This window comes from Pelobates fuscus, chromosome 11 (assembly GCF_036172605.1).
Source record: "Pelobates fuscus isolate aPelFus1 chromosome 11, aPelFus1.pri, whole genome shotgun sequence".
In the NCBI taxonomy this organism is placed as follows: Eukaryota; Metazoa; Chordata; class Amphibia; order Anura; family Pelobatidae; genus Pelobates; species Pelobates fuscus.
The window spans coordinates 22,666,240-22,685,956 of record NC_086327.1 but is presented as its reverse complement, the minus strand read 5'-3'; the positions used below and the strand labels follow the sequence as shown (position 1 = coordinate 22,685,956).

At 40.2% G+C, this 19,717-nt stretch overlaps 1 protein-coding gene across 1 annotated transcript; it reads right to left on the bottom strand.

Annotated features, from left to right (window-relative positions):
* Positions 1-8,628: 8,628 nt before the first annotated feature.
* Positions 8,629-16,204, bottom strand: LOC134577288 (fish-egg lectin-like). Its single transcript, XM_063435981.1, has 4 exons — positions 16,129-16,204; positions 11,918-12,145; positions 9,191-9,524; positions 8,629-8,812 (listed from the first exon to the last, which is right to left on the bottom strand). Exons 1-4 carry the CDS (start codon positions 16,175-16,177, stop codon positions 8,659-8,661), a joined length of 765 nt encoding a protein of 254 aa, XP_063292051.1. The 5' UTR covers positions 16,178-16,204; the 3' UTR covers positions 8,629-8,658.
* Positions 16,205-19,717: the final 3,513 nt, after the last annotated feature.

The following is a 19,717-nucleotide window of genomic DNA, read 5'->3' as shown; positions in this document are numbered from 1 at the left end:
TATTTTAGAGAGAACTGTTCAGAAGAACTCTCTCTAGCCGCAATATGGTGCGCCTTTAAAGTGGTCGTACGGGGGTATTTGATTAAACTAAAAAAAAAAGATCCAGAGGGAAAAAGGTCAGAGCAGGGAAAGACTATATATTGAATATTATCAATTAGCAAGAAAAAGTACAAGTGTATTAAATATAGAGTCATTTAAACAACTATCAGAGCTTAGAATGAAGATAGAAAAAATAGAAAGAGAAAGAATAGAAAAAAAACTAGAACGGATGAAAGCAAATTTCTATTATGAAAATAATAAGACCAATAAATGGCTAACTAGAAAACTGAAAAAAAAACAGATGGAAAAAATAGGATTAATAGTATTAGGAAGGAAACAATACTACTAAAGAAACCAGAAGATATAGTGAAGGCTATTCAACTATATTATGAAGAACTGTATAATATACCTAATCAACCAAAATATCAAATAATAAATGAATATCTGAAGGAAATACACTTTCCCAGGATATCAGAAGAGCAAAAAGGAAAGCTTAACGCTCCCTTGCAAGAAATGGAATTTCAAGTAGCTATAAAAAAATTAGTGAGTTATAAAACTCCTGGTCCGGATGGACTGACTAATAGATTTTATAAACTATATGGTGATATTTTGGTGGAACATATGGTTAAAACATATAATGAAATAACAACGAATGGAACGGGTCCTAAAGAACTTTTACAAGCAAACATAATCCCAATTTATAAAAAGGATAAAGATCCCTAAGAATTAAAAAACTATCGTCCCATTTCTCTTATCAATGTGGACTCTAACTTATTTTCTTCTATACTGGCAGAAAGGTTGAAAGGGATAGTCAGAGATCTAGTACATAGCGATCAGATAGGATTTGTCCCCACCAAACAGGCGAGTACTAATATAAGGAGAATGATTGATGTCTTGGACTGTAGTGATGGTTCTGGGATTCCCCTTCTGACCCTGTCATTGGATGCAGAAAAGGCCTTTGACAGGGTCGGGTGGGGATTTATGTTGGGGGTTTTGAAGGCAATGGGAATAGACGGTTGGATGTTCTCAGCAATTGGCTCTATTTATCAAAGCCCGATGGCAAGAGTGGTGGGAATAGATATGTGTTCAGAGTGGTTTTATTTAAAAAATGGCACTCGTCAAGGGTGCCCATTGTCACCCATCCTATACATACTATCCATGGAAGCCTTAGCTATTAGAATAAGAAATAACCCCAACATTCGGGGGTACCTTCCCCTGAAAGAGACTTGAAAATCAGTATGTATGCCAATGGCAATATTCTGACCCTCACAGATCCAGCCGAGTCAATTAAGAACCTGATGAAAGAAATAGAACAATATAATATTGTCTCAAACTATAAGATAAATATAGAAAAAAACATAGTGATGTTCAAAAACTGTAACAAAAAATGGATAAATGAATTAAAACGTATGGCTTTTTGGATGCTAATGGCAGCTTCGAATATCTAGGCATACTTATATCGGATGATATTGATAAAATAGTGGAGATTAATTATAAGAAGCTGTTGAAGTCCACTGGAATAACATTAAAAAAATGGAATTGTCTGTTTTTTAGTTGGATGGGAAGGATAAATATAATTACTTCGTATATAATCCCAAGATGGGCCTACTTTTTTAGAATGGTCCCTTTAAAAATTCCCTTACCTTGGTTAGAGATTGTACAAAGGTCAATTAAGAATTTTATCTGGAAAGGGAAAAGACCGCGGATCAGTGTAGATCAACTAACTAATACTATAGGGCATGGAGGTGTAAATTTCCCAAATATAATAAGCCACTATGAAGCCACTATTATATATCATACCCAGTTACTGGCAAAAAAAGAGTCCGGAAAATTGGGTTGGTACGGATTAGAGACCCAAACATTGAATGGGTTAAAATTAACAAAGTCCATACGGCAACCAAAGAAGTATGGAGAGGTAATTGGCAACAAAATTCTCTCCCATTTATTGAATGAATGGTTTTTGTGAAAAAAAAAACTAAAAATTGTGGGAAATCTTTTTGGGTTTATGGAGATAGAGCTACTAGAGGTATTTATACCCGATTTAAAAATAGACTCATGGAGGGGAAGCAATATTCAAATACTAGAAGACATATTATTAAGAGATAAAATGAAAGATTTCCCAACTTTGTCGAAAGGATTTGGTCTTCCTCAAACTGAGATTTTTCGATATTTAAGAATAAAGTCCTCAATAGGGAAGTGTCTTGCAACTAGCAATACTAATAGGAACAGTCTCATAATACAGATTTTTGGAAATGAAAACCCAAATAAAAATATGGCTAAATGTTATGCTTTGATAAGATCATCTCCTAAAAATATAACATCCAAACAGATAAAGAGTTGGGAAAAAGAATGCAATTTAAAAATAGATCTCTCAGAATGGGGCAACATGTTGACACAGGCAAAAAAAAAAATATCCACAATACGATCCTGTTTGAGACACACTATAAAATATGCTATCGGTGGTACTTAGTACCTAGCAGATTAAACAGAATCGATCAAAGGGAGTCCAACTTATGCTGGAGATGTGGAACTGAAGTTGGTAGTCTTATCCATATATGGTGGAACTGTAAGATAATTAAGAAAATATGGGAGGAAGTTTTTAGAAAATTATATATTTGGGACAAAATCTGGATAGAACAATCCCCAATTACGGCCCAACTACATCTACACTGGCCTGATCTTTGTTTATACCAACAATTTTTAGTAAACCATGCTTTCATAGCGGTAAAAATATTGATCGCCAGAAGATGGAAAAATCCCATGGTAATTGAGTATAAAAACTGGGAAAATCAACTGGCTTTACAGCTTAAGAATGAGATAGCATTATTTAGAACCAAGGAGAATTTATGAAAATATGAAATGAGTAAAAAGTGTTTACAACTGTGAGAAATGAATCAGTAGCTCCTACAGACCACTGCTTATGGCTTTATCATAATTAATTGTTAATATAAGTTAATACTTATAACTAAAGTAATATATATATGCTGTTTTCTTATCCCACTATGTCTTTGTTTTTGTCTTTGTGTGATGATTGCAAGTATGTATAATTAGGAATTTGTATGTTATGTCAGAAGAATTATATTTCTATTTTTATACGAGATATTTCTATGTTATATGTCTAAAATCAAATAAAGATTTATAATAAAAAAAATAATAATAATACACTTTGACTGGTCATATATATCATACTTATATAATCCTTGGTGTACAAAAACCCTCTGAACATATGACCTTTGGCAGCAATTGCACAGAAGAGAGCGAAGGAAATAGCTCTTGTTGCAGATTCTAATATGGGTTGAAATAATGCAAAATTCTGTTAGTTGAAATAATGGCAAAAAAAATTTAGTTGGTACGCGCAGAAATTTTCTCTTGTGCAAAATTTTATACTGATCCAAAATTTTGTTCGTACTGAATGTATATTCGTGAATGCCCCTGAAATGTTTTTTATAATTACGGTACAGCCTCTATCACATGGTTTATAACACTACATTACAGTATTACTTATAATGTGGCATATAATGTATTATTAGTAGTTACAGAACAGTAGAACTGCAATGCCAGCCATTCAGTCTCTCTGCAAATGCCCTTTTTGGTAATTCAGACAATCCATAGAAAGCAAAAGCAGCAGGACCGGACTGGGGACACGAAGCAGCCCTGGAAAAAAATCTATGGCAGCCCCATAAGAAGAGATGGATTAAGAGCCCACAGGGCCTGGTGCTGACAATTACGATGGGGCCTAATTACAGAATCTTATCGACCAAAAACACTAAAACAGTCATACATCTCAAGCGTCATGTATCTGATGGAGTTGGTGTTGGAGGGAAACTCAAAGGATGCAGCTATAGGAAAACACATACTCTATGCTAATCCCTTTATCTAATTTATGCTTTCATCTTTCAAGTAAATCCATACCAACAAAAGAGTAAGCCACTGATGCGAATCACATGACCAGAACTGCCAAAAGGGGTGAACATGCCCAAAAAGGGTGTATGTCTGTCTAAAGAATTGGAAGGCCAGCCTGGCATCAGTGTCCCTATGCCTCATATTGTCAGTGTCCTCATGTCGCCCAGTCCCCTAGTCTTCCAGTGTCTGTGTCCCCATTTCTCCCAGTGTCCCCATGTCTCAGTGTGTCCCGTGTCACTAGGATACTAGGGGACACAGAGACATGGGGACACAGAGACACGGGGACACTGAGACACTTGGGGACACTGGGAGACATGAGGGCACTTGGAGACATGGAGACACAGACATTTGGGGACACTGGGAGAAATGGGGTCACAGACACTAGGGACATAGAGACATGGGGACGCAGACACTGGGAGACATGGGGGCACAGAGATATGGGGACACAGACACTGGGAGACATGGGGACACTAGGGACACTGGGAGACATGGGGACACAGACACTGGCTGGGAGACATAGGGACACTGGGAGACATGGGGACACAGACATATGGGGGCACAGATATTTGGGGACACTGGGAGCAATGGGGATACTGGGACACTGGCTGGGAGGCATGAAGACCCTGGGAGCCATGGGGACACTGAGACACTAGGGACACTGGCGTGGAGGCATGGGGACACTGGGAGACATGGAAACACTGTGTCCCTAGTGTCTCAGTGTCCCCATGTGTCTACCTATGTCTCACAGCGTCCCCGTGTGTCTTAGTGTCCCCATTTCTCACAGTGTCCCCTAGTGTTTCAGTGTCCCCATGTGTCTCAGTGTCCCATTTCTCACAGTGTCCCCTAGTGTTTCAGTGTCCCAATGTGTCTCAGTGTCCCCATGTGTCTTAGTGTCACTTCTCCCAATGTCCCCTAGTGTCTCAGTGTTACCATGTGTCCCCTAGTGTCTCAGTGTCCCCATGTCTCCCTGATACCTTTCCCTTATCCCTTACTTCCCTGAGCTGTAGTCTGTCTCTGCAGGCTGGGAGCTGCTGTCTGAATGCTCTGTGCTGTGTAGCTGCTCCCCTGCGTATCAGTGAGTAGAGAGAGGCAGGGAGGGATATGCTGTAACTTCCTATCCCTGTCTCTCTCCATACACAGTGACCCCTACTGGCCGGTGCTGGTATTGCAGAGTAATCTCTGAGAAAAGTAATCTCTGAGAAAAATATTTGCATTTGTATTGCCGGTATTACTGTAATACCATCACTGCCAGGCAGCCTCAAATACAGGCTGTGCCTTAAAATACCAGTCAGGTGGCAAACCTAAGAGTAGTGTGTAAAAAAAAAAGAAAAAAGTATTTATTTTTTTTTAATGGGCCTATTCCATGTGCCTGGGCCTGCAGCTCCATCAGGCCTTATGTTAATCCGGCCCTGGCTGCTCTGCATTCCTAGTCTGGCCCTATTTGTTATTAAACACTCAGGAAGAAATTGAGAATTTTGAAAGGGAGGAGTTCTTTAAATAAAAAAAAATAAAATAGAAAATAGTTATAATAACTACAATTTTGCCTTTTTAACCAAGTATAACAACAAGGCAAATAAGATTGAAAGTCATTTATGTAACATTGTCCAATTTTAAAAGAGATCAATTTTTTAAAAATATTTAATCCAAAAAAACAACAAATTCATATATAAAAAAATTGATTATTTAAAAATGATTTTAGCTCCAAGTGTTCTTCCCACACGTAAACCAAAAGTAAGAATTAATGGACCAATTAAACATTTTTTTTTAAATGTGTTGTTAAATTGTAGTACGTGCAATCATCAAAATAGAAGAACTATGAGTTTTAAAAGGTTTACCACAGGATAATAATTTATCCTCCCTTTCTTTGTAAATAACACAAATTTAGAACAATGTCTCATGTTCCATGTATTTTATTTACTGTATATGCATTTTTAATTCAATTCATACATTTTAGTATTCCATATCTGCTTAGGTGTACAGATTGTGAGGTCCACCACTGATGTCAATACATCCATTTGAATTTTCACCTTTAGATATGAGGTCAATAAAAATAAAAATAAAAAAAAATTCAATAAATTGGGCCAGTTGGCTTCTTATCCACATTCCATCAGTGAGTCTGCCGAGTGATGATTTCAAATTATATCCATTAGCGCAAACACGATCAGTGTCTCTACAACATGTTGAACAATACTGTTGCATGTGTACGCAATGGATGTCTATAATGTTATTTTGTTTTTTATAGTTGAAAGCACATGCTCATCAGACTTACCGAACATCATCACTGTGGTAAAAGTGACCTCACCACTGTTTTTTGGATGGGCTTGTTTGCCAGCCTCCTACCCTGGGACTATGGCCCTGTGGTTAACTGGGGGTTACTGTTTCTGCCTCTTGGACTTATACTGGAACAGATTTGAACTTTCAAAGTGGCACTTCGGCTACAGTCGAAGTAGTCGAAGTGGCTGACATTCAACATTTGAACACGTGGCGTCGGCCATCTTATTTGGTCGAACGTGTTCAGCGGTGTTTTGTTGTTGAGTTCATGGAACTTAAATCAGACACGCGACGGCACGAACAACGCTGAAAAGTTACCTGGGAACTTTGGCAATTTGAATGGGAGTCGAACAGTGTTCGGTGAGTCGAAGCCCACGAACAAACGACACACATTGACTATGTTCATTCACCATTTCATTCAGTAATTCGAACAGCACTTCAATTGTTTAAAATAGACTGGCCGCACAGCCTAATGCTCTGGAACTATTTTGGGCATGAAACCATGCATGCGGTCAGTGAATTTCCTGAACCCCTGCTCTGATCTGGGTGATTTTTGGATGTTGTTCATCCAGATCAGGGCTATCAGGGGATGTGTTTTATGGGGATATGTTGTATTTTTGAGGCACGTATGAGACTTTGTAAAATATGTGTTTTTTATGCTTGGGGACAATTACATTAATGCCTTATCTGCCTTAAGTATATCACAGGCAGAGGGGTGGGTTTGTGTGCTGTATGTGGGAGTGTCATTCATTGTCACATTGTTTTTATTGGCTTGTACACTTTGCGTGCCTGTGCCCAACAAGGTCCACCTGGGCGTCACCTTTGTTGGGAACCTTGCATAAAAGACCAGTGTGCCTCCATTAAAATTAAGTTCCTGTTTTACCCTCAACATTGTGCCTCATCTCATGTGTGGGGGAAAAGGATGCATCTACCCTGGGGATTTCTATATCACTATACTCCCCTGGGATTATAATCACTAAGCTCTGTTATGCTCTCTTGCTCACTGGAAGCTGGATCCTGGTCTTGGGTCCAGTGTGGATGGAGGATGGTGAGTTCTCAGCCAAGCTGTAACGCTGGACGTGGGGACTGCGGTGCTGATGGTGTCTGGTGGAGTGCTTAGGAGCATACGTTGGCGGAGATACCCAAATAAGGTACAGGAAGCACCGTTACAATCACGGACGGTGCCACAGGGAGGAAGTGGTTATGCGTGCAAGCCCGCAAGCCCCACTTCTCCCCCTGTCCCCCACTACAACCCCATGTCACATACTACAACCCCTAAAACCTGAGATTAGGTTCTGGACCTGCCCTTGCCACTGATAAGCTATTTGGGCACAAAGGTGATACTGTTTAGTTATGCCTAGACAAAGATTGATCTGATTAGCTATTTTGAGACACAAGTAGCTGTTTGGGGACAGATGCCACTGGGAAGCTGGGCACAAAGATGGCACTGATAAGCTTTTTGAGTGCAAAACTGGCACTGCAGGAAGTGGGTGGCATGCAACCTGGTAAAGTTGGAGGGCCCAAGGAGTTAGAGTAATTACCATAGGAAATGGAAGTGGGAAAAAGGGTTATGTTTGAAGGGGAGGAGTTAGCAATATAACCACGCCCACATGGTGACGCCAAAAATAATATTGCACCTAAGCGTCAGTGACCCTAGGAACAGCCCTGATTATAGGAGATATAGTCCACAATATCTGGAGTGGAATGTAGCCTACCATTGCCCTTAATCCCAATTTAACATTTGCAAGATACTAACATTTGAGTTAGCATATCCACTGCAGTGAGGAATGGAAACATATAGATCTCTGATAAAGCACTGGCAGCTACATATTGATATCACACTAATCTACAGACCATGTAGATAACAAACACCCCTTTAGGAACGTGCTGTTACTGAAGGGAGAGAATTTTCTCCAATTGCATTTCTAACTGCTCACCAATGGCATTTTTTTATTTTTAGATAATTGACCAATTGCCTGCAATTCTGATGATGTCACCAGTGCTGGCGGACCCGTGGAGAGCTGAAAATAAGGTGACTTTTCTGAAGGGTCTAAGGGGGGGGGGACAAGCCACCTAAATTGTGGGTTTTCACTATAGGGTCAGGAATACATGTTTGTGTTCCTGACCCTATAGTGTTCCTTTAATGTTTTAGGTTAATGACTGTTTGGTGACAAATTTCTTGCTTTTTCATGTGTGTGTGTACAAAAATTGTTCTCATACATTTTATTGATGCTGATTTTTTTTTTTTTACATTTATTGATAGCAATGTTCTACTGATTATTTGAAAATCATAGACATTATAAAAGTTTTACAATAGTTTTATTTGAGAACCCGCACACACCAAAGCAGACACATATCTCATCACTGCTACTAAAAGTTCACAACGAAGATGGACTCACAGAGGATTTACTTCAGTGATAGTAGTAGAAAGGTGTTAATTGATGCTTATGCATAATCGTTGATGTCACATTTGAAGATATTTCCCTCTGAATTAAGAAGCCATAGCAATCCGCTATCATATGAGACATGCTTAAAGGGACCATATACATTCAACAGAGACCACTCAGTCCCACCTGGGTTTGAAAAAGAAACTCCGTTTCTGTGGGGAAAAGACAGGTACAATTATTAATTATAATTTTCCTTGTCTAGACTCCTACTCCATCATGCCTGGATTACCTTTTAGGTGACACACTAAACCTACAACCAATCCTGATACGTCCAGAATACAATGAACAAATTTGTATCTAGCTATGAATATACATTGATGATGTTTTTTGTTTGTTTGTTTTTTAATCTATGCTTGAAAAACAAATGAATTTCCGATTTTGTTAATATATGTTACATTTTTTTTAAAATGAATTTAAGCTCCTGAATGGAATTAATCCATAGGTACTTGGGGGACTTAGTTCACTAATTGATACATAATTATATTTAATGTATATATTCCCTATTTCATTATTGCTACTAAATGATTTACCTTTTGTAAACGTTGCCAATGGTGTTGATTCCATACACTGATCCATCTGTGGCAACTTCCACCATAATCATGTTCCCATCCACCTGTCTCCATTCACTGCCTTTGCAATCATTTGGACTCACGTTCAGACGATAAAATATATCATTGTTGCTGTTCACTCCCCAGCAACTATAACGACCACAGCTATAATACTTTAATCTTCCATCAAGTTGTATGAAAGGGAGAGATGTCCCCTTGGAAAGAGTGAGATCCTGGCTTAGGCAATAAATGTTATCAGCGTTGTTCACACCTCCTAGAAATACATTACCCCCTGCATCCACCTGTTTAAGGGCTCCTATGAAAAAACAGCAGCAGATAACATGATTAATGATAATTGGTTCATTTGTACACTTCCTGGATTGAAGTTTTAGTAATATTAAAAGGGTAACACCCTGCATGCCCTGAAACAAACCACACTGCAAATGGTGTCAGCAAATCTGCACAAATCACATGGCCACTCACAACAGTAAAACATATAACATGACGGAATCGTTCTCCTCTTCATCAAGAGATGTTCTATACATGACTGAATACAGGAACTGTGACCAGGGATGTTACATTGGTGAAATCATCTATCAAATAATTATAGAAATGAACACACACACAGACACTCTAGAACACACCATGAAGAAGATAATTACTGCATGCCAGTTGGACACCATACCACACAGAAAGACCATTCTGTTCAGGATCTTACACGCAAAATACTCAAGGGAAACTTAAAAAATATGAAGGAGAAGAAAGCAAAGGTTCAGAATGATACATTTTTTCAACACTAAAGATAATGGACTAAATTGGATTGGGGATTCTTGACACAGTACAGATGTTTTATATCAGTACTTTGCTCATTTTCATCAAGTTGGTATATCGTTTTCACACTACAGACAAAATGTGTATTTATAATATAAAACACAGGCTTGTGTATTGGTTTGTTTCAAGTTACCACACTCTGCCCTTTATAACTCTCTTCATTTAAAGGAAGACTCCACATGAAAATTGAAAAAAATAAAATAAATTGCTATTCAGTAGATATACCCGCAAAGAAAACATGTGCACATTTAGTTATACATGTTGCCACGGCTGAGGAGGGAGCGCGTGGCTAGCAGGACTCCGATCCGGTGAGTGGCTACCCATCTCAGCTGTGCATGGGGTGGGGAGCCGCCGGTATGTGAAGTCCCAGTGCCCTGTTGTTGGAGGGGGGGAAGCTGGTGAAGCCGGTATGTGAAGTCCCAGTGCCATGTTGTTGGGGGAGAGCCGGCGAAGCCGGTATGTAAAATTCCAGTGCCCCCATTGTTGGAGGGGGTGGGGGGGGAGCCAGCGAAGCCGGTATGTGAAATACCAGCGCCCCCATTATTGGAGGGGAGGGGGGCAGACCTGTAGGTGCTCTCCGTGCCCCTGGCGATACTGTGGGGGGACAGGGGGTACGGTGCAATGCTGGAGACCCGGTGGTATGCTTGATCCCTAGTAAACGATACAGACGGTGTACAGTGTACTCATCTGTACTCGCTGTTAAGCGCGGTAAACAGCCGTTCGTTCTGGACGGCAGCTAGGCCGACAGCCTGAGTTCCGACCGGTGGGGATCCAGAGGAGCCTTCCAGTGTGTGCTCCTGTTCTCTTGTAGGCGTTCAGCAGTATGAGTCCCCAGCAGTAGTCAGTTCGTCTGACCAATCACCAAACGTACGTCTCGCCCAGTAGGTAAGTTAGGTAGGAGGGGGAGTCCCTTTTAAAGGGAAATAGCCCCTCCCACAACTTCAGGCCCCGCCTTCCAATATATAATATATATTTATTTTTTCATATATATGTGGAAGTCTCCCAAGTATTTCCCAGATTAGTTATGTTGCCTTTGAGAGTGTATGGTAGCCCAGGAATGAGAATTACCCCCATGATGGAATACTGGAATACCATTTGAAAAGCAGATGACCCAAGGTATTTCAAATGGGGTATGTCCAGTCTGTTTTTGTAACTACTTAGTCACAAACACTGGCTGGCCAAACGTAGCGCTCATATTTTTTTTTTTGTTTTGCATTTTTCACAAACAAACAAATATGAATGCCAACTTTGACCAGTGTTTGTGACCAAGTGGCTTCTAAAAAAAAAAAAAAAAAAAAAGACTAGCCATACCACATACTGAATACTGTGGGTTGTCTACCTTTTCAAATGGTATGCCATGATGTGGGTAATTCTCATTTCTGGGCTGCCATATGATCTCAAAGACAACATAGGCCCCACAAACCAATCTGGCAAACTCAATCTGCCTTAATTTTGTCCCTGTAACTTTCCAAAACACTGCAAACCTGAACATGGGGGGTACTGCTGTACCTGTGAGACATCTCTGAATATAAATATGTGTATTTTATTGCCATAAAATGTAACAGTATTATGATATTCACAGTTAAAATGCCATGCAGAACTAAAAAAGAAATCTTAATATATCACACTTTTCAGAGTTTTTTCTTAATTATGTTTCATATATGAATAGATGATGTGAAATTAAAGCCATGTTTCTCTTGAACAAAATGATATGTAATAAGTGTGGGTACACTTAATTAAAATGAAAGAGCTGAATTATGGTTGAACAGACATATAGCTCTAATTCTGGGCTTTTGTTTACATTTTGTTTTTGATCAGAATCTGTACAATTGCTTCCATCCTTAAGGGGTTATATTTTATATATCAGTATACTCTTACCTGCTACCTGCACCCAGGTGCCATCTTGAATCTTGAAGATGCCATTTTGTCTGTTTGCACCCCAAACACCAGATGGACCCACACTGACATGTATCAGTTTTCCTGGAACCTGTACCCAGGTATTACCATTCAAACGGAATATGTCATCGGCATCGTTGACCCCATAAATTTGTCCGGCTCCAGCATCTATCTGCTTCAGTTTTCCAGGAACCAGAGTACACTGCAGGCCTGGGTATAAACAGAAAGAGCTGTGAGTGTTTAGGTTGAGGGATATTTATCAAACTTTTACCAAAATGTTTCAATTTAATTATTGCTTTTCCATCTAATTGCCGTTATGTGATTGCTTGGATTTTTGCCTTCCAGAAAACTGGTAAACGCTCTAGACACACACACACACACACACACACACATTATTATTTCTTTATAAATTATATGTATTTTTTTTCTAAATATAATGTATATGAGGGGATTATTGGAGGTTAGAAATATATGTTTGGAAATTAAATTACCGTGACTGTTAAAATGGAATTCGGTAAAACGATCTGTGATATTTACTATGATAGTTTGCTAGCTGACTTCGAAGCATAAATTAACGTAATCATCAGAACTAGTTTCTTGATGTATGCGCAAATTTTGGACTTTGATTGGAAGGAACATGACAAAACTGTTAAATTATATTTTTGTACCGCCTTGATAAAGTTCTTTGAAGGATGAAACGCGTAGATTGTGATGTTAGTATGCAATTATGCCCACCCATAACTGCGTTGCACTTAATTGTCAGAGTGGAATATACAAAGGTGCCAAATCTAGTTAATAATGAAGGACTTTAGTGGAGCCCTCTAAGAGGCATTGTGGCGGACTGCCTGGTACCCCGACTGGGTAGCTCCGCCAAACACGCTCCTTAACTATCAGGACCAGGACACCAGCAGTGCTCCATCCCCGAGCCACTGCAGTTTGTCTGGGGTCTCGCTGTTGCTTCCCACCCTGAAACAGGGTGGGGGAATACAGCTTCAAGTGATTAAGCCCTCCTGCATAGAGTATAGCTGTATAGCTGGTCCACCCAAATACTAGTCGAGACTGAGTGAAGGGTGAAAAGGATTTGGTTTATTCAGGCAAGGCACACAATTTATATACAGACCTTCTGTATGAGGACTTCATTCAATGCAAGCCCCTCCTAGAGATATCTGTGCCTGGGAGATAATTTAATTAACGACCGGTAAGCCTATTATGTCCTAGGAACAGAGAGCCAAACACAAAAACATAAAAGTATCCCAAAACATAATAAAAATACACAATAAGACCACATGTCCTATGGTAGGAATGCTGGTATTTCAGATACCCATTTGCTTTCGGTTCCTCCCGAACTGCTAAAGGCTGAGTTATTATAGCTTGCAGTTCGAGTGTTGATTTGGATGTTTAACAGAAGAAAATGCAGTATCCCAGTAACTTCCCCAAGCAATCACCGGTACATTTATCTACCCAAACACTTATCTACCCGTACATTTATCTACATTTATCTACCCAAACATCAGCCTAAACTAGATGAAAGGTACAACAGGAGTGAATTTATGGCCGGTTTATATGGAAGTGGTTTACTGTGACATATTTCAGGGGCATTCACCACTGGACCTTTGAGTAACTACATTGGCTCTCAGATTCAGGACACTCCCACACAAAACAAGATAATCCCTCCCCTGTGCCTGTGAGATAATTGAGTCAGGAACTGTACTAAACTCAATTATCTCCATGCACAAAAAACATACATTTTAATAACACCCCAAAAGTACCCCCAAAACACATAGAAACCCCACAACAGTCACATCCCTCGATAGCCCCGATCTGGGGGACCAACATATCCAAAAATCACCCAGATCAGTTCAGGGGTTTGGGATTTCCATGGGAGTCATAATTTGACCAATCGCACATGAAATCTTATGCCTAAAACAGTTCCAAAGTTTCAAAGGCAGTGATCGGTCTATTTCGGGGCGTTTTAAAACCGAACAAATCCACAAACATTTCCCCTGGCTCATGGGTAGCATTTGTTCTCCTAGTTCGTGGAAAAAAAACTACTGAATAGCGCTCTACTGGCTGGTTGGTGAAAAGAAGCAGGAGTTTGCAAAGTTGACCGGCGTTCGGGAAGTCAAGTGTCCGATTTTAGTTCCAGACACTTGACGACCAAGTCCTGCTGCCTCTTTTTGTGTGGCAATATGGTCACCGTTTTCTCCAACATGTGTCGTTCGGCCATATGAACAGTGGCCACTCAGGGAGAGCCCTTAATCTGCAGTTTGCTTTGTAGTTAATGAGCCAGGGGGGTGGTCAGTGTTCGGTAGTTTTATCTACCTAACGAGAAAAATTAAAGTTAACGAAACAAAAGGTGTAGTTTCTTCACATCCTACATCCCTGAACAGCCCTGATCGGAGCGCCCAAGTTGTCCAAATAGAAACATTGAATGTGTTAGCAGATAAGAACCATTTGGCCCATCTAGTCTGCCCAATTTTCGAAATACTTTCATTAGTCCCTGGCCTTATCTTATATCTAGGATAGCCTTATGCCTATCCCATGCATGATTAAACTCCTTCACTGTGTTAACCTCTACCATTTCAGCTAGTAGGCTATTTTATGCAAGTAATACTTCCTGAAATTATTTTTAAACCTTGCCCCTCTAATTTAAAGGGTGCCTTTGCACGGCACTCGAGGCTACCAGAGTCAAACAGGGTCTGGCCCATCAGAAGTCCCATTGAAACTTCAGATATCTGCTAATACGAAAAGGTGGTGAAGGAACATCCTCAATTTATGCATTGCAGCACTTGTGAATGGGAATCCACACTGGAGTACAGCAGCCTGCAGCTGCTGTTGCAGCTCCTGTCCTTGACCTGTACCTGGGCTTCATGGTCCCCACTGGACTCAAGGGAACCCACCCACATTGCTAGATATACACAGAAATGCACAATAACCCTCCCCTCATACAAATAATACGAACAGCCCACACACAAACATACACACAATCTGCACAAACACAACACAACTAACAATCCACATACATGCAAACAACCCCACATGCAGGCTCTTACATACTATACCCCAAAAGGCCCCGCACATACTCACACCACCAAACACACTATGTGACATTTACATCCACACACACACACACACACAATTCCACAAGCAGCCCCCATACACAGCTTATATTCATAGGGACATGATACCAAAAACTACTCATGAACATATACAAAATAATAGCTCATAAACGCACAAATACATAATAAATAAATTAATAATAATAAATAACACAAGCAGAATACGGCAACATACACACACCTCAATTTAAAAATCACAATCTTATTTCGGCACAGTGCTGCTAAAAGGTTGCCTACCCCTCTGCTAGCATTTCCTGCTGCTCTGTTACATTGTCTGCCTAGCTTTAAGTCATCTGAAATAATTACTCCTAAATCTCTTTCCTCATAGGTTGAGGTTAGTAGGGTATCAAATATTCTATACTCTGCCCTTGGATTTTTACACCTAAGATCAGCGCTCCGATCCATGCAGTGTAGGGGAAACGCCACCAGGGCCAACTTCTGACTGTCCGCACACGTGGTTCTAGAGCAATGTGCCACACTCTTCCAGGAGTTCAAGGCAAACGTTCGTGGGAGGGAGCGTTTGTCACAGGCATATATTCCACATAAGAAAGTATTGTGGAGAGCTCTTTAGCAGCAATTGATTGAGAAATAATCTGGACTCTATTGTATGAGGAATTTTTATACGAGTGGAGCTTTTCATTATATTGTGTGCATTAAGGAAGCCCAGCAGTTCCTAATTTCATCACACAGGTATCATTCACACCTGCTAATAGTGGACACTTAGAGTTTGGGAGTATAGGGGTGCTTTATGTCAAGAGGGTGTGCTTTTTGTGCAAAATTTATAAAGATGTGAGCATGCAAAATATACAGCATATTAACGAGGCCAAAACCTACCAAATGCAATAAAGTTGTATTGGGCCAGGAGTGTCCTTTTAATTAATGCATAATAACTCACAAATCTGTATTTGTAAATTATAAGGAAAGTTTACCTAACATTCAATTTGGAAAGTGAGAGTTCCTGTTGAAATAATGGGAATTCTGAGTTTAGGGATCATTATGCTGGTAAAAGAATAGGGGGACAGCAGGGGAAGGTGCATCTGGAAATGGGATGAGAAGCAAAGGAAAAAAGGTTACCTGCAGCAACATCCAGCATCATCAAGGTCAGGCAGATGTAGAACTTCATCTTAGAGGAAAGATCAGCCAAGAGAGGAGTAAACCTTGTCTGAAATCACTTCTTATTTATACACTTCTCCAACCACAAAGAATATGTCACATGGCTTGATTGACAGGTAAGACACCTGCTTCAGGATGTAAAAGTTCTTAGCAATAGCCTAAGGGAATAACTCTGAATTTTATAAGAATGTGCTTCAAATTCCATTTTTAAACAGGTTCTCCTAGAAACAGGTCCTCCTAGTCCTAAAATTCATTGCTGAATATCTGACAAAATGTGCTCTGAATGAATAACGCAGTAAACAATTAATCAACTATTAAATATAAGCATGTGATTAATATACATAAGGGGTTCCTCAGACCCCTTAAATAACCCGAAGAATGCCCCAAATACTATAGTTTCTTGTTTGATGGTTACAGAAAAATCCTGAGGGTGGTTTTAGTTATCACACAGTGCACAAATGTTTTTCAACGTGTATGAAAAATTCAAATGCCATTTAATCTGTAATTTATTGTTTTACTCATTCTGATTGATACTTTTTATGGGTACAACCTTTAATGTTTCATTGAAGTGGAAATATTGCAAAGGACTAGTAAGAAGAACTCTACACTGTATTTGATGGTTATCCTAACTTAATTATTTTTTTTAACGTATTATATTTATTTCAATATTTTTTATTTTAGCACTGACTTTACTTTATATTATTTCATAGAATTATTGGGAAAATCTTGTATAGGTTTTAACTGTTTTTTATAATTTAGAATGATATGTGAATTCGTTTTGTGCTTTTTTTTTTATTACCGGTAATTATTTTATTTTCCTTTTAATCTGCGCCTGAACTGATCTGGTTCACTCTTTTCCTAACCTTCTTACTAGCAGGCAGAAACTCCAGTTATACAGTCTGGGACAGAGAAAAGTGTGTGTAGAAGAAAGGGAACATGACACAGTGCTAGCTTGACTGAAGCAGCAAGAGTATTTGCATGGTGCGCAAAGTCAGTGTGAGGAACTGACTCTGCTGGGTTTCGAACCCTGGTTTACATGCTGCTAAACCTCTTCCTTACCAGTACACCAGCCTGCCTTTTGCAAATTTACCTTAGATCTGGTAACCTTGACTCTACAAGCGTTGGTATCAGTGACAAGTCTCTTCAGCTGTGTCTGGTCATGTGTCTGGTTCTTGGCCTATAAAAGCCACTTCCTGTCTCTGTACCTTTGCCAGATTATTGTGGTTCCTGTACTCTCTAATCAAGCTTGTTCCTGTTTATCCTACCTGTTGCTGATTTTGGACCGTTTTGACTTTGCTGCTTCTCCTTCCCACTGACCTCGGCTTGCCTCACTACGATTATCATCTCTCTGTTCCAGTCTCCCATCTCTGCTTAAGACCAGAAGGCCACTCAAGGCTCAGGGGCTCAACCACCTGGGTAACGAGTGGCTACCTCTGGCAGAAAACATTGCTGATCTGGCTACTGGACTCCAAAACTTTGTAACATCAATATCATTACAGAATAATCTGGCCCATTCATGGAGACCGTCGGATCAGATTCTGCATTGGCCCAGCAGGTTGCTTTTAATGCAAGAACTATGCAGACCCAGGCACAGACCATTCAAGTGCTGCAAGATCAGGTAGCTGAACTGCAAAATGAAGTTCGAGCAATGCATAGTGAGCTTACCAGCTACAGGGCACATGATGTTGCGGCTGCTGCTGCTACTACTGTTACACCTGCACAAGATGCCCGCTTGCCTCTACCAGAAAAATTTGGAGGAGACCGCAAAAAATTTAGGGGTTTCCTAAATCAATGCCGTTTGCATATCATGATGTTACCTAACCGTTTTCCATCTGAAAGAGAGAAGGTGGGATTTATTTTCTCCCTATGCAAAGATGAAGCCCTGGCTTGGGGCTCCCCTTTTCTGGAACAGGACAGTCCAGTCTTGGGAAATTTAAAAGACTTTCTTAAGGCCATGTGCCTAGTTTTTGATGACCCCAATCGCTGTGCTACAGCAGAAGCCACTCTCCTTCATTTACATCAAGGGAGGTGCTCTGTGGCTGAATATGCTGCTGAATTCAGACAGTGGGTTGCTGATACTACTTGGAACCAATCAGCCCAGAGGTTCCACTTCAGAAGGGGTCTCTCAGAAGCTATAAAAGATGAGCTAGCTCGTGTTGATCTTCCTGTTGAGTTTGATGCATTTGTGCGGTTGGCTATCCGTATTGATCGGAGACTTTCAGAAAGAAGATTGGAAAGACAGGGCTCTTTTAAACCAAGTGCTACTCCTACTTTCTATTCAAGAATTTCTACTCCGACCCCACAAACACCTACAGACTCTGAACCTGAGGCTATGCAGGTAGATCTAATAAGAGGGTCATTATCCAATGAAGAAAAACAGTGGCGACGCACTCACAATTTATGCCTGTATTGTGGTAGTGCAGGGCAATATGCCATCAATTGCCCTAGCAAGTCTAAAAGAACAATAGCTATGACTGCTGAGGGTGCACAGATTCAACACCAATCCCAGATTTCAGACCAACTGGATTCTGTCACACAACCCTTGTTTTCTCTGGCTCAGGGTGAAGAGGGTATGATGACTCAACATCCTCATTTGGTGGTGCCTATCACTTTGCAATATGGTGATAATAAAATTTCAACTACAGCTATGATAGATTCTGGAGCAGGCGGAAACTTTATGGATATTAAATTTGCAGCAGGAAATAAAATTCAGTCTATCCCTAAATCTTCACCTGTGTTAATGGAAACAGTAGACGGTTCTCCACTTACGTCAGGCCCGGTTACACATGAGACTGTGCCCTTAAAATTGATTCTGGAAGTGAATCACCATGAGTCTATATCTTTCCACCTAATTTCTTCAACACAGTTTCCAGTGATTTTGGGTATACCCTGGCTTGCTCTGCATAACCCACAGATTGATTGGAAGACTAGAACTTTGTCCTTTCCTTCAGAACACTGCTTAATGAATTGTCAACTCTCTAAGGCAACACCTGTTGCCACAACAATTAATGAAATGGTTGATACAAACTTAACCAAGCTTCCTCTACAATATCGGGATTTTGCAGATGTCTGTGATAAGAAGAATGCTGATCAGCTTCCACCTCACAGGCCTTATGATTGCCCCATAGAGCTGCTACCTGGAGCTGCTATCCCATTTGGCCGTATATACTCCCTTTCTGAGCCTGAATTGAAAGCACTTCGTGAATACATGCAAGAAAATCTTGCCAAAGGCTTTATTCGACCATCTACTTCTCCAGCAGGAGCTCCTATATTCTTTGTAGAAAAGAAAGATGGCAGTCTACGGCCATGTGTCGATTACAGGGACATTAATAAAATCACTGTTAAAAACCGCTATTCCTTGCCTCTCATTCCTGAACTTCTGGAGAGACTTCGCTCAGCTAAAATATTTACAAAGCTTGATCTACGGGGGGCATATAATCTGGTTCGGATAAGACCAAATGATGAATGGAAAACAGCTTTCAGAACCAGGTACGGACATTACGAATATCTAGTAATGCCATTTGGGCTTTGTAATGCCCCTGCAACTTTT